The 22,937-nt window shown below is 43.3% G+C and overlaps 1 protein-coding gene across 1 annotated transcript in view; it reads right to left on the bottom strand.

The window, feature by feature from the left end:
• The window catches only part of nmd3 (NMD3 ribosome export adaptor), a 64,136-nt gene that overhangs the window by 13,855 nt on the left and 27,344 nt on the right, over positions 1-22,937 (bottom strand). Inside the window, exons 4-10 of the mRNA XM_084314760.1 lie at positions 18,186-18,282; positions 16,482-16,562; positions 14,307-14,435; positions 11,872-11,962; positions 9,235-9,313; positions 2,213-2,309; positions 1,310-1,427 (exon numbers count right to left, since the gene is read on the bottom strand). Of these exons, the coding sequence (XP_084170886.1) occupies positions 1,310-1,427; positions 2,213-2,309; positions 9,235-9,313; positions 11,872-11,962; positions 14,307-14,435; positions 16,482-16,562; positions 18,186-18,282 (692 nt within the window). The remainder of the gene's footprint in view (positions 1-1,309; positions 1,428-2,212; positions 2,310-9,234; positions 9,314-11,871; positions 11,963-14,306; positions 14,436-16,481; positions 16,563-18,185; positions 18,283-22,937) is intronic.

The raw sequence follows: 22,937 nt of genomic DNA, 5'->3' as shown, positions 1-22,937 counted from the left end.
GGGGGACAGAGAGGGAGGGAGAAAGAGAGGGGGGACAGAGTGAGAGAGAAGGGGGGAGAGTGAGAGAGGGGGCAGATATAAAGAGGGGGGGACAGAGAGGGAGGGGGACAGAGAGGGAGGGAGAAAGAGAGGGGGGACAGAGTGAGAGAGAAGGGGGAGAGAGAGGGGGGAGTGAGAGAGGGGGCAGAGAGAAAGAGGGGGGGACAGAGAGGGAGGGAGAAAGAGAGGGGGGACAGAGTGAGAGAGGGGGGAGAGTGAGAGAGGGGGCAGAGAGAAAGAGGGGGGGACAGAGAGGGAGGGAGAAAGAGGGGGGACAGAGTGAGAGAGAGGGGGGAGAGTGAGAGAGGGGGCAGAGAGAAAGAGGGGGGGGGACAGAGAGGGAGGGAGAAAGAGAGGGGGGACAGCGTGAGAGAGAGGGGGGAGAGAGAGGGGGGAGAGTGAGAGAAGGGGCAGAGAGAGAAAGAGAGAGGGGGACAGAGAGAGAGGGAGAAAGAGAGGGGGGACAGAGTGAGAGGGGGGAGACAGAGAGAGAGAGAGGATGAACATGTGGTAAGCAGACTGGGTTCCGTTTGGTACGGCAGAGGGAGACTGTATCTGAGCAGCACATTCCACCAGTTGAACCGCCATTGAAAAATATGACGATTACTTCCGATCCTTGATGCGTTTTCACAACTCTCTACAACACGTTTTTACAACACTCGGACACAAGTATTATGCATCATCGCCTATAGCAGTGGTCATCATTAAAGGATGCTCCCAGCAGTTGGAACAAGATGCAAAAGACGATGGACAAATGTATCCATAATGACCGTCTCAGAGTTGTTTACACACACACACACACACCTGCAGCTGTCACCCAGCCTTTTAACTGTAATGCGTTTGTTCTGCTTAATGTATTATTATTATTATTATTATTATTATTATTATTATTATTATTATTATTATTATACCTTGTAATTTCATCTGGTTGTTTGTTTGATGCGTGTTTTAATTATTTCACTCATCTCTGTACCATCGCCGGTCTCTTTACCATTTAATTTGATTCCATTTCTTTTGTCCCCTTTCCCGGTTACCCTCTCGTCAGGCCGTCATTGTTTAAATAAGAATTTTTTTTCTTAATCGACCTGCCTGGTTAAATTAAATAAATTATGTGATGCATGTACCATCTGTCTCTTTTCGCCCTTTTTTTTTTTTGTGTGTCCCCGTTCCCCTCTCCCAGGGGACCTTTTGACCTTTGGGGCCGTCATTGTACTGGTTAAATAAAGGATAAATAAATAAATGAATAAAGTGTAAAGCACGGCTCGCTCACTCTGCAGGGTGTGGGGGTCGATGAGGTGGATGGTGCTGGTGACGCGGACGCACACCAGCACCTGACTCATGTTTCCCAGGCTCTGGGCCAGCCGCGGGGACAGGCACACCACGTTGTCCTGGCAACCAGACAAACAAAGAACACGCTGGGGTCAAAGGTCAGGTCAAAGTGAGATGGGGGGAGGGGGGGGCGAGAGGCCAATGCCAGCCCACCTGGCTTCCCATCAGTGGTTATTTCCCCCAATGAAAACCCCAGCGAGAGTTTTGTACTCTCAACATGGAGAATGACGAGAGAACTTAACATATTCACACGGTGGCCATTTTGCTCTTATGTCATGCTCGGGTTGGGATTCCTTTTCACCCTATTCCCATGTGGCATGCTCAGGAATCCCAACCTGAGCATGACATCAGAGCAAAATGGTTACCGTGTGAATATGTTGCAATAGTCCTGGACTCACATTTCCTATGACTTTGTCACAAACATTTACATAATAATCCCACCACTGTTTTTTACCCTGATTTCAAAAACGTCTTTTACACAAGTGTAGCAAACAAGGATGAACCATTGATACTAGTGTTTTCATACAATCAGGCATATTCCGATTATCGAGTACTCCCCTATACAAGCAACATACAATTATTTTCACAGACAAGCAACATAATCAAATTCCAATCAAACAATTGGGAGTTGAAATAATCCCAAGAACGACCACATATTTAACCATATATTTATAATCCTAATCAATAATAAATCAACGTTTATATATACAACCTAAAATTTGAGCGGAGCATTCTCAGTCTCATTAAGATGGGAGTGGCCTCATGGAGGAAGCGACAGTTTGTGATTGGAAGATAAATAAAAGAGGGCAGGGCTTGAGTGAGTAAAGTAACAGTGCTTCTCTACCTTACAGACGGGTACGATCTCAATGGAGTAGGTGCTCTTGTAGTTGAAGGTGTTCGAATGGATGTCGTGGGAGATGAGGCGCTGCGATGTCTTTGACCTTTTAGAAATGAATTCGATTAGATTCAAATGTATTGTCATCATACGGCACAAGTACAGTACAACGAAAAGAGGTTTGGCATCCAACCAGAGTGCAAATGTAGCAGTAAAGTGCAACAGCAATATACAGGTGATTAAACCGGATATATACAAGATATACAAATCAGTACTACTGAGTGTAGTGCTAATCAGATGTATGTACAGAGTCGTAGTATAATATTTACAGTGATACAGCTGTAAAGATCGTATGGTAGTAGTCATACTGTCCAGTCCAGCAGCGTAACTAGTACGAGTGGGATATGTACAGATATTTTGGTCCGAGAGACCTGCATGTTCCCAGTCAGAAACGGAATACAAAACAGTCCTAGTTGAAATAAAAAAATCAGTGGAAAAATAAAAGGAAAGAAAAGAAAAACACCATATGCTGCCCGAGCAGCAAGACGTTCCCTACGTAGCGGACGACTCGTGGTTCGTGTGGCCGAGCTTCAGTCTCAGTTCAGGGGAACATTCCACCAAACAAACGCTTCGCGGGGAGGAGACTACTTTCCTCCCCGTCTCTCCCTCAGGCTGTTATCTTCCTGCAACAACTCACGTCTAGACTTCTGTTCGAGACAAACGTGTTTTTTTTTGTATTTTATTTTTTTATTCTTTTTTAAACAAACATATAAACAAACATGACAACACACGATAAGATATACAAGCATTAATTGTCAGGGCACATCCAATGAGATCACCTTTTGGTTAGTTGTTTTATATAAGATATACCCATAATACCTGTTATCTAAAAAAAAAAACCCTACACACATATGCTCAGCTCGAACCCCCCCCTCCCGGACCCCACCTTGAGAAGTACCTCCACTATCCCTCGCACCTAACCAGACACTACCATTATAAGCTAGCTTTTATTCTCTCCACCACTTCTAACCACATTGACATTTTGGATTCATTGAGACCCAGAATTCTTGCTGTAGATATTTCATGGTAAATTACATCGAGATATGTAAGAAACCAAACTTTACGGCACATTTTTTCCGGTTGAAACCAGCGTGATGCGATCAGCTTTTTGGCTACTGTGATACCCGATAAAACCAATCTCTTTAGCTGTGGATTCACTGCAAACTCAAAAACATCATTCAACAGCAATACCGAGGGGTGTACAGGTATATTCCAAGATACGAGTTTTGATATTTGTTGGGTCACATCTTTCCAGAATGCCTTAACTGGTGAGCAGTCCCAATACATGTGCATAAATGTCCCTTCGTCCCCATTTGTACATTGGGTGCATTTGGAATCTTGTTTGAGCCCCATTCGGCACAGTCTTATAGGAGTCAAGTATGTCCTGTGAATATAGTTAAGATTGATTTGTTGATGATCCGGGTTCCTTGATGTAAGTCGGACATTTGCCCAGGCTCCTTGCCAATCAAAGTCATTTTCCAGGTCTGGTATATCCCTCCTCCAGACAGAGTCAAGTTGGAGGGTTTCATACGAGGACGTTAGTAATTGATGATAAAATTCTGAAACAAAACCTCTCGATGCCTCTCTTGAGTAGAAGAATTTGTGGTATCTGTGGTGTTCAATTGGTCTGTCTAATGGAACACCGTGAGACTTCAAACATAGCTCTAACTGTTTGTAAAAAAGCCATGTGGACTTGGTGAGATTAAATTTTTTGCGTATTTCTTTATCACTACAAAAACCCTGTTTGTTAAAAACATCCCCTAATGAGTGTATGCCTTGCTCTTCCCATATAGGGAATCTTATAGGTCGTTTTCCAATTAAGAGAGCATTGTTATTGAATAAGGGAGTATGATTGTGCCATTCTTGTGGGTTAGGATTTTTTTTTTGTGATTCACGCCATATCCGGATCGCATGAGTAATTATGGGGCCAAATTTTCGTTCACAGTGCTTGATTGGTAGTTTAGTGTATGCTATGTCCTTCAGTCTATGTCGGGCTACTATGTTTTCTTCTATTTTTCTCCAAGATGCTAATGCTTGGGAGTCAAACCATGTTGTCAATGGACTTAATGAGTACGCCTTAAAATATAGGAAAAAATCTGGAAATGCCATGCCACCATCTGCTTTATTTCTCTGTGCGGTGGATCTTTTTATACGTGGTGGTTTGTTATTCCAAATAAATTTGTATGTGGAGGAGTGTAATCTTTTCCAGTAACCCTCTGGAGGGGGTAACGGTAGCATTGAACAGAAGAAGTTGATTTTAGGTAGTACATCCATCTTAACTATTGATATCCGTGCTTGTACTGTGTTCTTAAGTTTTGCCCATCTATCAAGGTCGTCTTTGATTTTGTTTTGGATTTTTGTGTAGTTGTGCTTCACCGTTTGTCTTATGGTAGGGAATATTTCCACTCCCAAGCATCTGAAATGTTTTACCATCGGTATCTGTCCTGGGAGGGTTGTATCTTTTTTTGCAGGGGTGTTAAGTGGAAGGAAAGCCGACTTCGGCCAATTTATCTTAAATCCCGATAAATCACCAAAGTCCTCAATCAACTTGAGCAGATGAGGCAATGTGGTGTTGGGGTTTTTCATGAACAATATTACATCGTCCGCATATAAACAAATTTTTTGTTGTGTGCCCTTGATTACGATCTATGGATTGGGATTGTCTTATATATTGTGCTAAAGGCTCTAATGATAGATTGAACAGTCCGGGACTAAGAGGACAACCCTGTCTGGCAGAGCGTGATACCGGAAATATTTCAGAGATGATTGTGCCTGTTGTAATCATGGCCGATGGGTCTTTGTATAATACTTTAATCATATCGATGAATCCTTTTCCTAACCCCATCCTTTCTAGCACTGCCCACAGATACGACCATTCCAGCCTGTCAAAGGCCTTCATAGCATCCAGGGACAGCATCGCCTTAGGTATGGTGTCCTCCTTGTCGGCATCAAGTACGTGCAGTATACGTCTTATGTTCTCAGTGATCAGGCGGCCTCCTATGAAGCCAGTTTGGTCCGGGTGAACTAAAGACGTCATATGCTTTTGTAATCTGATGGCTAATACCTTAGAGTACAGTTTGATATCTGTTCCGAGGAGGCTTACAGGTCTATAACTACCGCACTCGTTGGGGTCTTTGTCTTTTTTAAGGAGGACTGTTATGAGTGCAATATTGTCAATTTTATGGAAGTTCCCCTCCTTGACTGAGTATAAGATCATATTTAGTAATAAGGGGCCAATTATGTCCCAACAAGAAAGGTACATTTCTGATGGGAAACCGTCTCTTCCTGGAGCCTTACCACTTTTCATTGCGGTTATGGCCTTCTTGAGTTCCTCTAGTGTGATCGGTATTTCTAACTGTTTAGCGTCATCCTCTGAAAGTTTAGGGAGAATAATTTGATTAAGAAATGTGTCCATTTTGTTTTGATCGAAGGTCATTTCTGATTTATATAAATCGGAGTAGAATACTTTGAATGTATCGTTTATTTTTACAGGATCTGTTACAAGTACTTGTTGTGCTCTAATGGTAGTTATATCTGCAAATGTTGCATTAATTCTTAATCGCATGGCTAATAGGTGGCTGGGTTTGGAACCATGGGAGTACTGCTGTTGTCTTGTGCTGCGTATTTGTATTTCCGATTGTTGTCTGTATATGTCATTGATCTCTATTTTTAGTACGTTAACTTGATTTTCTAGTCGAGTTGAGTTGTTGTATTTCAGAGAATTAAATAACGTTGAGTAAAGCGTTTCCAGCTCATCCAGTTTTGTGCTTTGATTCTTGCGCATTTTGGAGGAAAAGCTATCCGTGAAGTCTTTGATCATTCCCTTTACCGACATCCATATTATTCTGGGGTCTTGCACCGAGTTTACATTCTCCCGTTGGAATACTATAAGAGCTTCTTTGAGTTGTGTAATGAATTCCTTGTTGTTAAGCAGCAACGAGTTAAATCGCCATCTTGGGGCTCGGGAGGATAGTATACCAAATGTACCTTTAAGGAGTAAATAACAGTGATCTGATAGTGCGTTGGGTATCATTTCCACTTCATAATTATCAAATAGTCTCTGTGATGCAAAGACATAATCTATTCTGGATAGTGTCTTATGTCTCGCAGATCGACAAGAGTACTTTCGGGTCGTGGGATTAAGTAACCGCCATAAGTCCTTTACACCTGTAATCGAGACAAACGTGTTTACGAGGGAAGTTCCCTGGTCAACTACCCAAGTTCCCTGGTCAACTACCCAAGTTCCCTCGTCAACTACCCAAGTTCCCTCGTCAACTACCCAAGTTCCCTGGTCAACTACCCAAGTTCCCTGGTCAACTACCCAAGTTCCCTGGTCAACTACCCAAGTTCCCTGGTCAACTACCCAAGTTCCCTGGTCAACTACCCAAGTTCCCTCAACTACCCAAGTTCCCTGGTCAACTACCCAAGTTCCCTGGTCAACTACCCAAGTTCCCTCAACTACCCAAGTTCCCTCAACTACCCAAGTTCCCTCGTCAACTACCCAAGTTCCCTCAACTACCCAAGTTCCCTCAACTACCCAAGTTCCCTGGTCAACTACCCAAGTTCCCTCGTCAACTACCCAAGTTCCCTGGTCAACTACCCAAGTTCCCTGGTCAACTACCCAAGTTCCCTCGTCAACTACCCAAGTTCCCTCGTCAACTACCCAAGTTCCCTCGTCAACTACCCAAGTTCCCTCGTCAACTACCCAAGTTCCCTGGTCAACTACCCAAGTTCCCTCGTCAACTACCCAAGTTCCCTCGTCAACTACCCAAGTTCCCTGGTCAACTACCCAAGTTCCCTCATCAACTACCCAAGTTCCCTCATCAACTACCCAAGTTCCCTCATCAACTACCCAAGTTCCCTGGTCAACTACCCAAGTTCCCTGGTCAACTACCCAAGTTCCCTCATCAACTACCCAAGTTCCCTCGTCAACTACCCAAGTTCCCTGGTCAACTACCCAAGTTCCCTGGTGAACTACCCAAGTTCCCTCATCAACTACCCAAGTTCCCTCGTCAACTACCCAAGTTCCCTGGTCAACTACCCAAGTTCCCTGGTCAACTACCCAAGTTCCCTGGTCAACTACCCAAGTTCCCTCGTCAACTACCCAAGTTCCCTCGTCAACTACCCAAGTTCCCATGTCAACTACCCAAGTTCCCTTGTCAACTACCCAAGTTCCCTCATCAACTACCCAAGTTCCCTCATCAACTACCCAAGTTCCCTGGTCAACTACCCAAGTTCCCTGGTCAACTACCCAAGTTCCCTCATCAACTACCCAAGTTCCCTCGTCAACTACCCAAGTTCCCTGGTCAACTACCCAAGTTCCCTGGTCAACTACCCAAGTTCCCTGGTCAACTACCCAAGTTCCCTCGTCAACTACCCAAGTTCCCTGGTCAACTACCCAAGTTCCCTTGTCAACTACCCAAGTTCCCTGGTCAACTACCCAAGTTCCCTTGTCAACTACCCAAGTTCCCTGGTCAACTACCCAAGTTCCCTAGTCAACTACCCAAGTTCCCTGGTCAACTACCCAAGTTCCCTTGTCAACTACCCAAGTTCCCTGGTCAACTACCCAAGTTCCCTTGTCAACTACCCAAGTTCCCTGGTCAACTACCCAAGTTCCCTGGTCAACTACCCAAGTTCCCTCGTCAACTACCCAAGTTCCCTCGTCAACTACCCAAGTTCCCTGGTCAACTACCCAAGTTCCCTCATCAACTACCCAAGTTCCCTCGTCAACTACCCAAGTTCCCTCGTCAACTACCCAAGTTCCCTGGTCAACTGCCCAAGTTCCCTGGTCAACTACCCAAGTTCCCTGGTCAACTACCCAAGTTCCCTCGTCAACTACCCAAGTTCCCTCATCAACTACCCAAGTTCCCTGGTCAACTACCCAAGTTCCCTGGTCAACTACCCAAGTTCCCTCGTCAACTACCCAAGTCAACTACCCAAGTTCCCTTGTCAACTACCCAAGTTCCCTTGTCAACTACCCAAGTTCCCTTGTCAACTACCCAAGTTCCCTTGTCAACTACTCAAGTTCCCTTGTCAACTACCCAAGTTCCCTCGTCAAGTACTCAAGTTCCCTTGTCAACTACCCAAGTCAACTACCCAAGTTCCCTTGTCAACTACCCAAGTTCCCTTGTCAACTACCCAAGTTCCCTTGTCAACTACTCAAGTTCCCTTGTCAACTACCCAAGTTCCCTCGTCAACTACCCAAGTTCCCTCGTCAACTACCCAAGTTCCCTGGTCAACTGCCCAAGTTCCCTGGTCAACTACCCAAGTTCCCTGGTCAACTACCCAAGTTCCCTCGTCAACTACCCAAGTTCCCTCATCAACTACCCAAGTTCCCTGGTCAACTACCCAAGTTCCCTGGTCAACTACCCAAGTTCCCTCGTCAACTACCCAAGTCAACTACCCAAGTTCCCTTGTCAACTACCCAAGTTCCCTTGTCAACTACCCAAGTTCCCTTGTCAACTACCCAAGTTCCCTTGTCAACTACTCAAGTTCCCTTGTCAACTACCCAAGTTCCCTCGTCAAGTACTCAAGTTCCCTTGTCAACTACCCAAGTCAACTACCCAAGTTCCCTTGTCAACTACCCAAGTTCCCTTGTCAACTACCCAAGTTCCCTTGTCAACTACTCAAGTTCCCTTGTCAACTACCCAAGTTCCCTCGTCAAGTACTCAATTCCCCCCCCCCCCCCCCCCCCCCCCCCCCCCCCCCCCGACTCTCTTTCCCGGACTTAAACCAACTACAACCTCTTCCTCTACACTCCTGACTTCCTACACTCTAGCTGCTGAAATGTGAGGTTGTCTGAGGTGAGCGGTGAGGTGCCCATATCTCTTTCAGTCGCCCTTTGCCAGAGTAGCTGAGGGGCAGAACGTCCCCCGTCAATGTACTTCCCACGAGCCAGGGGGGGGGGGGAGGGGAATGCCCCGTGTGGACAGTTTCGACATCATTCTGCACAGCGTTCAAGCCTCGCTCACCTGCTGGGCACGGTGCACTGAAGGAAGTCCACCATCTTCTGAGCATGCTGCTTGGTGCTATAGTAAAAATCGATGCCCTCTGACATAAGAGAGAGAGAGAGAGAGAGAGAGAGAGAGAGAGAGAGAGAGAAAAAAAGGAATTAAAACATAAACAAATCCTCTCGATCAATAAATCAGCCACAGATGTGCTTCACAGGTCGTCGCCATTCCAGAGGTCTATCACTTTCTCTCTCTCCCTCTCTCACACGTGTAACATGGAGCAGATGAGGGGTTGGAGAGAATATGGCCGGCACATGTCGTCGGAAGGCCTCCGAAAACCTTTCAACTCCGGCCGAGATATGGAGATCGTTTATTTAGAACAGTCTGGGCCAACCTCCCCTTTTACAGCCCTATTGAAGGGCTGCCGCTCAGCCGTCACTCAAGGCTCGGCGTGTGTGTCTGCATGTGTGTGTGTGTGTGTGTGTGTGTGTGTGTGTGTCTGTGTGTGTGTCTGTGTGTGTGTGTTGTAGAAGTCTGCCCCTGTAAATAAGGCATACTAGGGCTGGGCGACTCTTGCTAAGATGTGAATCACGATTTTTCTCTCTAAGAATTGAGATCATGATTCTCTCACACGATTCTTATTTTTTCAATAAAATCATTTATTGCACTCTTTCAGACAACATATATATGAAAGTGCTTGACTTAAACTTAAGTCTCTTGTAACATACAAAATAACTCAAGTCAGAATCATCATCATTTAAAAAAGTAAAGTATAAAAAAAAATATAAAAAAATGTATTTAATATAAATTTATGTATTTTTTTTTATTAAAGAAAATCGTCATAATTTAGAAATGAGATTGCATAGGTCTATGAAACGAGATCGATTTTTTTTCTCCGATGAATTGCCCAGCCCTAGGGCATACTGCGTTGCTGGCATGTTTTGTGGAATGCCTGGTCTGATCAGGGCATGGCATGCTGATTAGACACAGACACACACACACACTGTGTGCCCTTCTAAAGGACAGCTGTATTAGGGGACTGTCTGGCGCCAGTGATGTGCATGCATGGTTTGCTGCTCGTTACTAGAAGAGGTAATTAGTCCTCTCTCTCCACGCCATAATGTTTTTTTAATTCAACTCCACATTAGTTCCATCGTCACTGCTGGAACTCATATGTGCCTGCGCCGTATGGACGAAGTGTTCTACGACGATTTCATATCTCGATGACGATGTGTATATCACGATACAGTGCGTTTCCCGTCCAAGTTTCAAGTTCAAGTTCGGTTTTATTGGTCTCACATATGAGGTACATGTACATTAGAGTGAAACGCTTGGTTCTGTATGAGCCTCCTGAGATTGTGCTTCATACAGTAAAGAGTAAAAGAGCAAACAGTATACAAATATACAAAACTAGTGTTGCACGATACACCGATACTAGAAAAGTATCACGATATCCAGCTGTTAAAAACAGTTCAATACTCCATTTTATTAGTATCGATACTTTTAGAACAATAGCCTGATGCCTTATTTACCATGAGTTGAGTGGATGTGTGACCGGAGCTTTGCATAGTGGGCGACTGGGCGTGTCAACAGTGTCGACTGAGCAAAGGGAAAATAGTAATGTAATAGTCAAGACATCCTTTTTTGTCACGTTTTTGAATGGACGACTGGATTAAACCAAGTTGTATGCAATGATGAAAGGTCGTTCCCAGCGGAACACACGTTACTTAACGTCCTACAGGTCGTGCTGTGCTGGTTAGCTTGCTAACGTGAAGATAGCAGGAGCCGTCTGCCAACATGTTGTTTCAACAAATGTATTCACAAAATGGATTACCATCCAAACGTTATTGAAGACTCCTGTAACCAGTAAGTACTAGGCACTACGTATGTCTAACTTTGACTAACCATTTTCGGACTGCTACGCAATATGCGCTAATTGGAGGTGGGCTCCCCACTCTCCAGGACGTTTATAACAAGCGTTGCAGGGCCAAGGCTAAGAGAATAATCAAAGACTCTAGTCACCCAAACAACTGCCTCTTTGAACTGCTGCGGTCAGGCAAGCGCTACCGAAGCCTCATGGCCAGTACAGAGAGACTCAGAAGGAGCTTCTATCCCCAGGCCATCAGGATGCTCAATGACACTATGTAACAAGTCAACCCATCATCTACACACACACACTGCACACACATCCACATGTACACACCCACTTTAGACACTTTAAATGTATCTATTATTAAAGAGATTTGCACTACATTCATACCTCATTTGCACCCTACCCCAAGTTTTGTACCTCTGCATTCTACCTCACTGGTACCTATTTTACTCTGTATTGTATATATGTATATTGACCTTACCTACTTTTTTTTTTTTTTTAACTTACTCTCTTTTTACTGTATGTAGCACACTCTCAGGGGCTCATACAGAAACAAGCATTTCATTATAAAGTATTTTGTTCTGACAAATCATAAACAAACTTGAAACGTGCTAAGTTATGTTTTTGCCATGGTATCGTTTTAGAATTGGTATCGTGATACTTAAGGCTGGTATCGGTATCGAAGTCGAAATGAGGTAGTGCACAGGATGTCATTTCCCAGGCCTATACTGGGATAATCAGGATCTCTATACAGTGTGAACAGAACCAGCAGAACATGGACCTACCATTGATCTCCTTGATGTTGAGAGCGTTCGTGTGGAGCTTGTGCTTGAGAATCAGCTGTTCCAGATAGAAGAAGGTCTTTTTGTGAGAAGTCTGTTGGCGGAACGAATAACCATCAGTCACAACAAGATCTGATCATAACTATCCCCCCATCGTCACTTCCCAAACAAACGTAATTAAAGCTCGATATCTCCATAATGTATATAAAGTATACAGGACTAGCAACCAGTTATTCAAGGGATGAATCCAGGCACCTCCTAAATACATCACAGTAAAATCTGAAAAAACAAAGAAACTATGATGGAAGGATAAAGAAACGAGGGCGGGGTTTGAGATATGTAAATTCCAAGAGATCCAGTAAACGGAGATGTAGCCAAGTTTAAAATGGAAGATGAAAAGTTGGTCTTCCTTCCCATTGTTCGACGCTAAATAAATAACTGGGGGATCACAAAGCTCCTGAACTTATTGTTAAAGTCGGTTCAAGCTGTGGCATGATCCATTATGGTACCGTACATATTTACGTGAAAAATGTATGTAGGGTTTGGACTTAACTGTGGATATAAGTGGCCATCACCGTAATAATATATACTTGTTGCAAATAGTTTAAAAGGATTTATAGCCTGGGGAGTTATTCGCTTAGATTCTCAGATTAAAAAGGACATGTTCACAAAGAAACTATTTAGTTCATCGATACACAAAAGGTAATAGGATTTGCATATCCCTCTAGATATACATACATAATGCATTTATTCAGAGAGGTCAGAGGGCATCCACGGTGCAGTGCCCATTGGGAAGGGAGGGGACCAGCACCTTGCTGAAGGGCACATTAGCTGGGATGGTGGGCACATTAACTGGGATGGTGGGCACATTAGCTGGGATGGTGGGCACATTAGCTGGGATGGTGGGCACTTTAGCTGGGATGGTGGGCACTTTAACTGGGATGGTGGTAGGGCTGCACGATTCTTGCTAAAATGTGAATCACGATTTTTCTCTCTAAGAATTGAGATCACGATTCTTATTTTTCGTCATCGTTTAAAAAAGTAAAGTCAAAAGTAAATTTAAGTAGATTTTTTCTTTTTGTTGTGGTCATAATTTAGAAATGAGATCGCATTGGTCTATGAATCGAGATCGCGATTTTTTTCGATTAATCATGCAGCCCTAGATGGTGGGCACTTTAGCTGGGATGGTGGGCACTGTATAAACAAATGAAGTTCTGGCATCTCCCGTTGGTTGTTTGGAGGTGTGCCGGTTTAGAGGTTCACACACGTTTGGAAAACACCCGAATGCTACTTCCGCAAATCATCTCCAGGGATAGGGCAGGGCCGATGTGGTCAAAATACCATATTTATAGTAGAAATATTAAATATAGCGACGATATCTTTCTTATTTTCGACGGTATAGTGACTACACCTGGTGGTATTTGTTTCTGGTCAAGCATGACCGACAGAAACAGGTTGAAATGGGATGTAGAGCAGGGGAAGACATTCTGAGAAATGACGGCGGGTCCGGGAATCGAACTCGTGTCCCCCAGATCCGTGACGAGCACGGTTTTCCCCGACGCAGAAATAGCGCCGAGATATGCGGTGAGCTACGGGAGCTCCCTCCCCCCAGTGTCTTTTATTGTAATACAATTATCATGGTGCTTTTTCATTCAAGCGTTTTTATTTTATTTGATTCTAGAATACTGCTGCAAGGAACAACTTTTAGATCAACTTAAAAAAAGAATACCATCGTATGGATCCACGACTTTCATATTAGACATAACTCCCAGCACTACCACACTGTCCTTTATTACAGCCGATGTGATGCCTTCCAGTAGACAGCTGGAAAACACCCCCCCCCCCCCCCCTTCCCGTCTGCAATGGGTTGATGGATTGAACTGGTGACCTTTCGGTTACTGGTCAGACTCCAGAACCAGAACAGAGAACAGTTCTAGCGCTCGGCAGAATAGTTGTCAGCAGTATAATCCACACAACCCTAGTCAAAAACTTGATAAGAGCCATAGATATCGAAATAAATTCTTATTGCAGAAGGCATAGAGAAAAAATTTACTAACAAATTATGTGACAATGTTTTTCACATTTCCTAATTTAGCTGAACGCTTTTATCCAAAGCGACTTACAAATTCTGTACAAGTGAGCAGGAAAAGTACAACACTTACAGCTGAGTAACAATGTTCATCAAAGTGCTGCAGTGTTGAGTGCATAGTAGTAGAGACATATTAGCATAGTAGGTAGTAATATAGACAAGGAAGATTATTTAGTGGAAAGGTGCATGATACAGTAGTAGAAGACAGTACGAAGGTCCGTTATTTTTCTCTCCTTCATTTCAGATATAGATAGAAGAAGTGCGTTTTTAGTCTATATGCCGAAAGATTGGTTGTGTTTCGGCTGAGAATATGACCCTCTCGGTGGGACCTGCGTGCCACCACGCCTACCTTCTGCCTGACTTGCACCACCGCCTTCCAGAAGTCCTTGGCCTCCACGCGATGGCAGTCGTCGCACATCTGGCCCTGAACCACGAACTCCACCACGAACACCTGCTGCAGGATGGCTCCGTTCATCACCTGGCAGGGAGAGAGACGCACGCAGCGGGTTACATCACAGCCTCCCGTCTGCATGGCCAGGCCAGGCGGGGCCACCTACTAAAACTGTTGAGTCTGTTGTGTTTAGGAGCCTGTTGTGTTTAAGAGCCTGTGGTGTTTAAGAGCCTGTGCAAAATGTAAAACGGAACACGGCTCATGACGTGGCTCCTATAAGAGGGTGATATTTGGCCAGAATTCCTTTTGTTTTGCTGCAGCAAATGACTGGAACTCTCTCCAAAACTCCCTTAAACTTTCAATACTTCTATCTATAATTTCATGCGTTTAAACTTTAGTCCCTAGCTGACTGTTGCACATGTTGATTCCCCTTCTCCTCATATATATATATATATATATATATATATATTACACACTTGCAACTGTCACCCAGCCTTTTAACTATAATTTCACTGTTCTGCTTCAAGTATGCATTGTGTATCATGTATGTAATTTCATTTGGTTGTTTGTTTGATCAGTGTTTTAACTATTTACCGTACCTCTGATGTTTGTACTATCGGTCTCCCTTCCATTTTATTAAAAAAAAAATGTCCCCTTTCCCCGTTACCCTTTCAAAGGGACCTTTCTTCCTCTCGCCAGGCCTTCACTGAAAATAAGAATTCTTAATTGACCTGCCTGGTTAAATAAAAAAAGAAATATATATATATATATATTTGTGGGACTTAAGTCTACATGCTAATGCTAATCTGTGGGGAGAAGATGAACAAACAAAGCTTTGTATAGGATTACTCTGGAGTCCCTTCCCCCACCACAGCACAGCACAGCAGCTAGCTAGAATGTAGGAGAAAACGCCCCCGAGCGTTCAACACGGGTGGATGCACAGGAACACTTCCAGGACTTACTGTTCAGAGTGATCATTTCTAGTGGCCATAATTGGGGATTTCTTTTCACCTTCTTCTAACACATGAAACTTTTTTTTTATAGCCTACTTCACGAGCTGTATTGTAACATATACGTTGTATTGTATAGTTTGTATAGATAGAATATACGTCGTGTATGATGTTTAGTCTATAGTTTAGTTTATAGTTTTAGTTTATAGCTATTTATAACATAGTGTGTAGATAGAATATACGTTGTGTAAGATGTTTACCGTAGTTTTATAGTTTACTTCCGTTTATTTATAGCTTATCTAGTTTATAGTTATAGATTATAGTTTGTATAGATATAATATACATTGTGTATTATGTTTAGTTTATAGTTTGTATAGATTGTTTACAAATCTACTACGGTTGAGGAGCCGAGAAAACAAGCACCTCACGTTATTCTGAATGTATGTACATTTAAAAAAAAAAAAGCTGTGACAATAAAATAATCTGAATCTCTTAAGTATTGTTATAGCCACAAGAGCCTTACACATCAAGACCATTACAGCCCTGTGGTCCATTTACATTAAAAAGGGGAGAAAAACACAACCTCTCTTCTTCACAGCATTAGCGTCGCTATCTCTGAGCTACGGTATCTCCAAAGGGCATCGGACTAGTGGGATCCAGAGTGCGTAATTATACAGACCCTTCCTCCCGTGGTACAGTACAAACAAAAGACTTGGCCACGACGAGCGCAGAGCTTAGGTTCTCGCTAAAGGTCAAGGAGCTGCGATGACAAGCCACTGGCAACGCTGGCTGGTGTGTTTCAAACACTCGATAGCGCAGAGCCTCGCTACCGATAACAGTCCCCTCCTGTTCCGCGCTTTACGTTCCTCTGTTCGGTAAAGGATTGTGTTTCCGAGACCCTATTGAGAGTGTGAATACCTCTGAATGTTTCCAACTCTTAAAACATTTCACTGACTAACAAAATAATTACAATTTATCTTGGGTCTTTGGAAAGGCTAAGCGGCCCGTTTGTCATCCAGTCAGTCTTGGGAAATGATAAGAAAAAAAACACAAAAAAATATATATATATAAATAAACCTTTTGGACAACAAGATCATTGCCAGTCTCGGGTTGCTAATCCACTTTAATCCCATAGATTGCACGTACTCTCTCATGCCTATCACTTATCCTGTGTGCGTCTCACCTCTTTCTGAATGGTCAGTTTTATCTTGATCCTCTTGGAATGAGGCTCCGTCCACAGGAAGCCGGCGTCGATCAGACGCACCTGGGTGGAGAGACAGGGTTCCCACAGACAGGATTTAAGTACTTTTCCAAGCAACATTTTTTTTAAAGGGCATTTAAAAGGATACAATTCACTTTTAAATGCCGATTTTTTTATAGAAAAAATAATCGTATCCAATATTTATGGCTTAAAACCAATTTCCGACCATTAGTTACACTTTAAATTAAAAAAAATCTTGATTCAGAAGAATTTTATCATGGATGAACAAAACTTTCAATGCGAATGGTTGATTTGAATTTCAAGGATTTTTTAAGCACCTTGTTAAAAAATTGGCTGTTTAAGGAATTCCAGGCCTTGGCTTTTTTTTTTGGTAAAAAATCAAGCACTTTAAGGACCTTGTGCGAACCCTGGAGAGAGCCCACGCTGAAATGCACCACATTTCTACCAAATGTTTTGCATTTTGTACTTTTAGTTTTGTATATTTTGTAGTGTTTGGCCTTTATTCTTTTAACTTTTCTTACTGTATGAAGCACAATCTCAGGGGGCTGATACAGAACCAAGCGTTTCACTGTAATGTACTTTATATGCGACAATTAAAGCAAAACTTTCAACTTGAACAATGGCAACAGCTATTCAGAGCGGACGATCTTGCAAAGCACTTCTCCTTGGCTTGAAGTCATCACCGATATGACTTCAGAGGGTTATCAATGTCGGTTAAGTGAGGAATTGGGAGGATAGCATATGCCAAGGAATTCTGTGGGTCAGGAATCCTGTGGGATGCGAAGGGAATTCCATTGTGTTCTTGGGACAGGGGTTTGTGGGATTGGATGGTACCAGAAACGTCAAAAGTGACGACATTCATTCTCTTATTATTACATTATAATTCAGTTCTTAATGAGGGCTATCAATGTTGGTTAAGTGAGGAATTAAGAGGATGGCATATATGCCAAGGAATTCTGTGGGTCAGAAATTAAGGGTATCCCATTGTATTCTTGGGACGGGGTTTGTGGGATTGGATGGTACAGTACCAGAAACTTCAAAAGTGACAACATTCATTCTCTTATTACATTATAATTCGGTTCTTAATTTCAAGAGCCTAGTCTCGTTCGGTCTCGTCGACAGACAGACTGTATGCGAAAAAGAAAGTGGAAGGGCTGGGGAGGAAGTACAGAGACCAGGAGGACAAGACGAGTACCAAAGACTGCGACAGGACAGATATCGATAGGATTAGAGGCCGGCTGGCCGGGAACTTGTTTCTCCTTGCGGCCCATCCTCTGGAGAGGATGTGGTGAGAGGTGGAGGAGAACAAAAAGGAGTGTAGGGATGGGCATAGATTTTTTTTTATATTAAAATAGTCGTTAAAATATAATTTTGTCTCAAAATAAATGTTCCCTTGGTTTCCCCAATGTAATGAGACAGGACCCTATTAACTGTTACACTGCTGAACGGTATGCTAGGTACAGCTCGTTAGCTAGCCAGGTAGCATAACCATATGTTAACATGTGTATGTGTGTGGGGGGGGGGGGAAGACGACTATTTGTAATCAAATAGTTCCCAGCGACTATCAAATTAAGTCTGTATTGAATGCATCAAATTGAAGAGAGCAGTTGTGTGTGTGTGTGTGTGTGTGTGTGGGAGATGGAGGGTAAATAATAGGGGGCTTACTTTGGTCATAGAGCCCTTCAGCTTCTTCAGGCAGAGGGCCAGTAGTTCCCTGGACTCCAGAGCACACGTCATCCAGGTGGTTGGAGGCTGCAAGTACCTAGAGATTAGATTAGATTCGTTTAAAGGGGACATGCATTATAAACGGCTTTTTTCAGTGTTTAGCATTGTTTTATAGTAATAGGGGTTAGTATCAATGGGTCTGTGTCTTTAAATACCATATTGGCGGATTACTCTCATTCAGTTTTGACAATTTCCTCCTCCAGTGAATTAGGTCATTCTGATTTGACTCGCTCGGTGACGTAACTGGGAGCTGGTGGAGCTGATTGTGATCCGATTGGCTCTGTGGTTGTAGCGCATAGTGAAACCCGACACTTCCTCAAACGGGAGAGGCAGAGAGCGAGCGAGAGAGAGAGAGAGAGGGAGAAACAGATAGAGAGAGGCTCATACGCTGCATTTCTCTGAGCGATCTCTCCTCAGCTGTCTGCCCCTGCTTACACACACACTCGCGACAGAGCACACATACACGCGCACATTGCTGTCGTCTCTCTGTCCGTCTCTCTCCCTCCCTCTCTCTCTCAAGTCGGGAGCACTAGCATATCACTGTCTGTAATATCTTTGCACATGCTCCCACGCGCACGCCCGTATTCCGATCCGTACAATAATAATCACAGAGTCAGAGGTATATATTGTCATTTGAAACAAGTTACCAATGCATTGTCCCATGAGATTATGCCCCCCGCCCCCCGCCCCCCCCCCCCCCCGCGGCGAAATGAATTAGTATCCCCCTCAGTCTCTCTATCTCTCTCTGTGCCAGTCGCAGACTGTGTGGATGACTGTCACTCAAAGTGCTTATGGGCGGAGCCAGGCCAACACAGCCTGAAATCCAAAGGGAGAAAAATGATGGTTTTGAGTACTTGATATAAAACAATGCATTTTTTTTGGAGAAAAAAAACCTTACAGATGTGTTCAATAGACTCACAGGAATTGTGTAAAGTTGTCCAAATAGTGCAAGGAATAGCAATGCACGTCCCCTTTAAGTTTGGCATCCAACCAGAGTGCAAATGTAAACAGTAAAGTGCAATAGTAATATACAATGTACAGGTGATTAAACTGGGTATAAACTATATACATTAGTACTGCTGGGTGTAGTGCTAATCAGATTTACGTACAGAGTTGTAATATTATTATTTATTTAACCTTTATTTACCCAGGGTAGGTTCGCTGAGCACGGATGCTCTTTTTCAGCTACGCCCTGCTTCACATTCACACAGTTCCATTCACACCTGGGAGCTGCCCAGTACAACCACAGTCTGACACTGTTGGCCACTGAGCAACTCCACTGTACAGTGATACAGGTATACAGATGGTATGGTAGTAAGTCATACTGGCCAACAGTGTAACTAGTAAGAGTAGGTAAGGGATATTATGTCAGGGCTGTACACTGCGATGAGATTATCGCGAATTGCCCCTTTAATTGGCCGTTGCGATTGGTAAATAATATTTGGGGGCGGGCTTGCGAGTAGTGATTTCAAGCCTTGCATTCGCATTTCACTCCTAAATTATCCAAGGCTGAGCACTCACTCTGATAGACTGGCTGACTGTCTGATTTAGCTATGAAGAAAAGTAAAGTTTCTTCATAGCTCATTTCTTAATAGAAAGTCACAGGCACCTGGAATCGCGTGCCTGTGACTTTCAATTCCCTTATCGCTGCCAGGTTTTCCCGACCGTTATAACGTTAGCATGTAGCTAATGGCAGACTATTTGATTCCTTAAGGCAAGCCAAGGGCTCGAAATTGCCTGGGTTTTGGTTATATACTCCCGAAATGCTCCCGCTGTTTGGCTACTTCTATGTGCAGTGAAAACTACTCTAAATGCGTTAGAACCTAGTCATTGATTTAGTTCAGGGTTAGCCGCGGAGCTAACGTGAGCTAACGCTAGCTAATCAAGCTCACAGAGAGAGATAAACAGCTGACAGCAGGTAGTACAGGTACAAATACAATAAAACAAGGGGTGGGGGCTGTTGTGTAAACCTTGTACTCTTTAGTTCACATAATAGACGGAATGTTTGTTTACTAGTCTGTATCTATGGTCTGTACTCTGTAAGCCAGGAAGTACCATGGTGCAACATACAAATGTGTCCGTGTAGCAACACAAGCCAATACCTTACAGGGGCCCGGGGAGGGAGCTCTCTGTGTGTGTGTGTGTGTGTGTGTGTGTGGAAGAGAGAGGGAGAAAGATAAACAGAGAGCATGATTTAGTGTATGTCTTAGAGCTGTGTTGCAGTGTGCAGCAGATACTGACTATGAACACTGTTAATACACCATTATCAATGAAAGAAGAAATGTTTGCAGCTGTGGTAATACGAAGTTCAATTGGTTCATTATAAAAGATACAAACCTGACAACAAAAGCACTTAAATGTTAAATAAAAGGACCACAGTGATGAGGCAGGAGGAACATATTTTTTTTCACTATAATGGTAAAATTGTTATTAAAAAATTTGCCCCTAAAAAATATTTTTTGCCCCTAAATTTCTCATTTAGGGGCAAGTGTGCCCCTAGTGAAAAAGCTTAGCGTACAGACCTGATTATGTACAGATATTTTTTATTTTATTATTATTATCTTTATTTATTTATTATCTTTTTCCTTGGCCACGCAGGGCCGACAGAGGAGAGAGGGAGAAACGGGAGGAGAAGAAGGGAAGACATGCGGCATATGGTCACCGGGTGTGGTGTGCTACTGGAGCGCCCCATGTACAGATATCTTTTAACTGAATTTGACCGTTCTGCTTCATGTAATAATTACATACCATGTCATTTTATTTGGTTGTTTGTTTGATGTGCGTTTTAATTATTTCCCTTACCTCTGTGATGCATCATCGGTCTCTTTTTTTTAAATAAAATGTTGTCCCCTTTCACAGTTACCCTTCGAGGGGACCTTTTGTCCTCTCACCAGGCTGTCATAGTACCGTAATTCCTCCAATAGTAACCCCGGCTTGTATTTGTTTCAACTGTAGCGGGTACCAGGCTTGTATTAGGAGGAGGCATATATAAGAGAGAGGCCTATATTTCTAATTTTCAAACGGATCATAATGAATAAATCAACATTTTGTGTCAGTTTGAACCCAGTAAAATGTACTGGGTTCATTTATTGAAACCAAGTACTGTATGAAATAGTAAACAGTGCAATTACAGGTGGTCACTGGTCATTTCAACGTTTTCAAAGTGAAATCAAGTAACTAGCTCAGTATGCAGCTCAGTATATTAGTAACCCGGCTTGTATTAGGAGGTCGGCTTATAATTGCTTAGCTCAAAAGCGCACCCGGCCATTAATAGAGACCCAGCTTGTATTTGAATACCGGTTACTATTAGAGGAATTACGGTAAATAAGAATTTGATCTTAATTGACCTTCCTGGTTAAATAAAATATATATAAAAGGATTATGTGCATGTATGTACAGACAGATGTGGATAGATATACAGTATATATATATTACACACTAGGGGTGTAAATATTTGACCCCACAACGATTCGATTACGATTCTTCAGGCAACGATTCAATGCATCATGAAATCTCTTCATTTGACCACCATTCGATGCAAGTCTATTCATTTTCGATCAGTTAATTCCCCCAACAATTTTGAATACACAAATGTGGCTGGGGGAACTGATCTCACTCAGCATGAATGGACTATAGGTCAATACAAAATCTACATAACATTTTTTAATAAATAATAATTCTAACATTTTCAAATCGATGCAGTTGAATCGTCACCTTAGGATTGATGCATTGTTACACCCCTAATATACACATACGGTATATACAGCATTATTGTACATACAGTTATATGGGTTATATGCAGGTGTATAAGTAGGTATATATACACACACACACACAGAGGAACAACACACCTTCTCAACTGACAGATGGGGACAGGAAACAGGGATTCGCCAGTTTTTGATCTTTATTACCAGTGTAATAATCCAACATTTCACTTTCACAGACCAGCATCGACTTGGTGTCCAGTAACCTCTCTTTTGATTTATCTTTTCCAATCCGTTTCAATGGAAACCGGGTGCCATTGTTCTTTCCTGACAGCTCAGAGCCGAGCGTGTTTTAAGAGCTCGGAGCACACAGTCGCTCGGTCAATATAGCTGAGGAACTTGTCCGTGGCTGCAAACGGAAACAGCAGTCGCTGTTAAAAGCGTATTTACTTTACCCCGTGAATGAAAGGTTACCTGTAGAAATTTTCCTCACACAGACACTCAGCCTACACGCATTCAAATTGGTTTGGAAAATGGTGTACTACGTTCTAGTAAGCAGGTTTTTTTTTATTATTATGATTATGTTGCAAGTGGGGGCGGCTACGTGGCGTTGTGGGCAAGGCGCTCGCCACGAAATGCTGGAGACGCTGGGCTCGTTAGTTCGAGCCCAGCGCTCCACATTTGCTTTCAGTTTAGCTGGTCGTCCGTACTAATACACATTGGCCGTATTAGGGGGTGGGAAACTGATGGGTGGGGATCGGGCGTTGTGGACAGCAACTCCTACAGGTCGGTTGGTGCGCCTGCGCAGTAGAATCAGGAAGTGTCGGGGGCAGCGTGAGCCTCCCACGCGTTACTCCTCGCCACTGAGAGATCGAGCTGCGCAGGTGAAAAGATGCGACTGCTGTTACCTCAAGTACCGGAGGGGACTTGTGCTATGTATGACTTAGTCCACATTGCAGCCGGCTTGTGGGAGGCAAGAAACAGCGTC

Source organism: Notolepis coatsorum, assembly GCF_963971535.1.
Source record: "Notolepis coatsorum genome assembly, chromosome: 1".
Taxonomy (NCBI): Eukaryota; Metazoa; Chordata; class Actinopteri; order Aulopiformes; family Paralepididae; genus Notolepis; species Notolepis coatsorum.
This window is presented reverse-complemented; position numbering and strand designations above follow the sequence as displayed.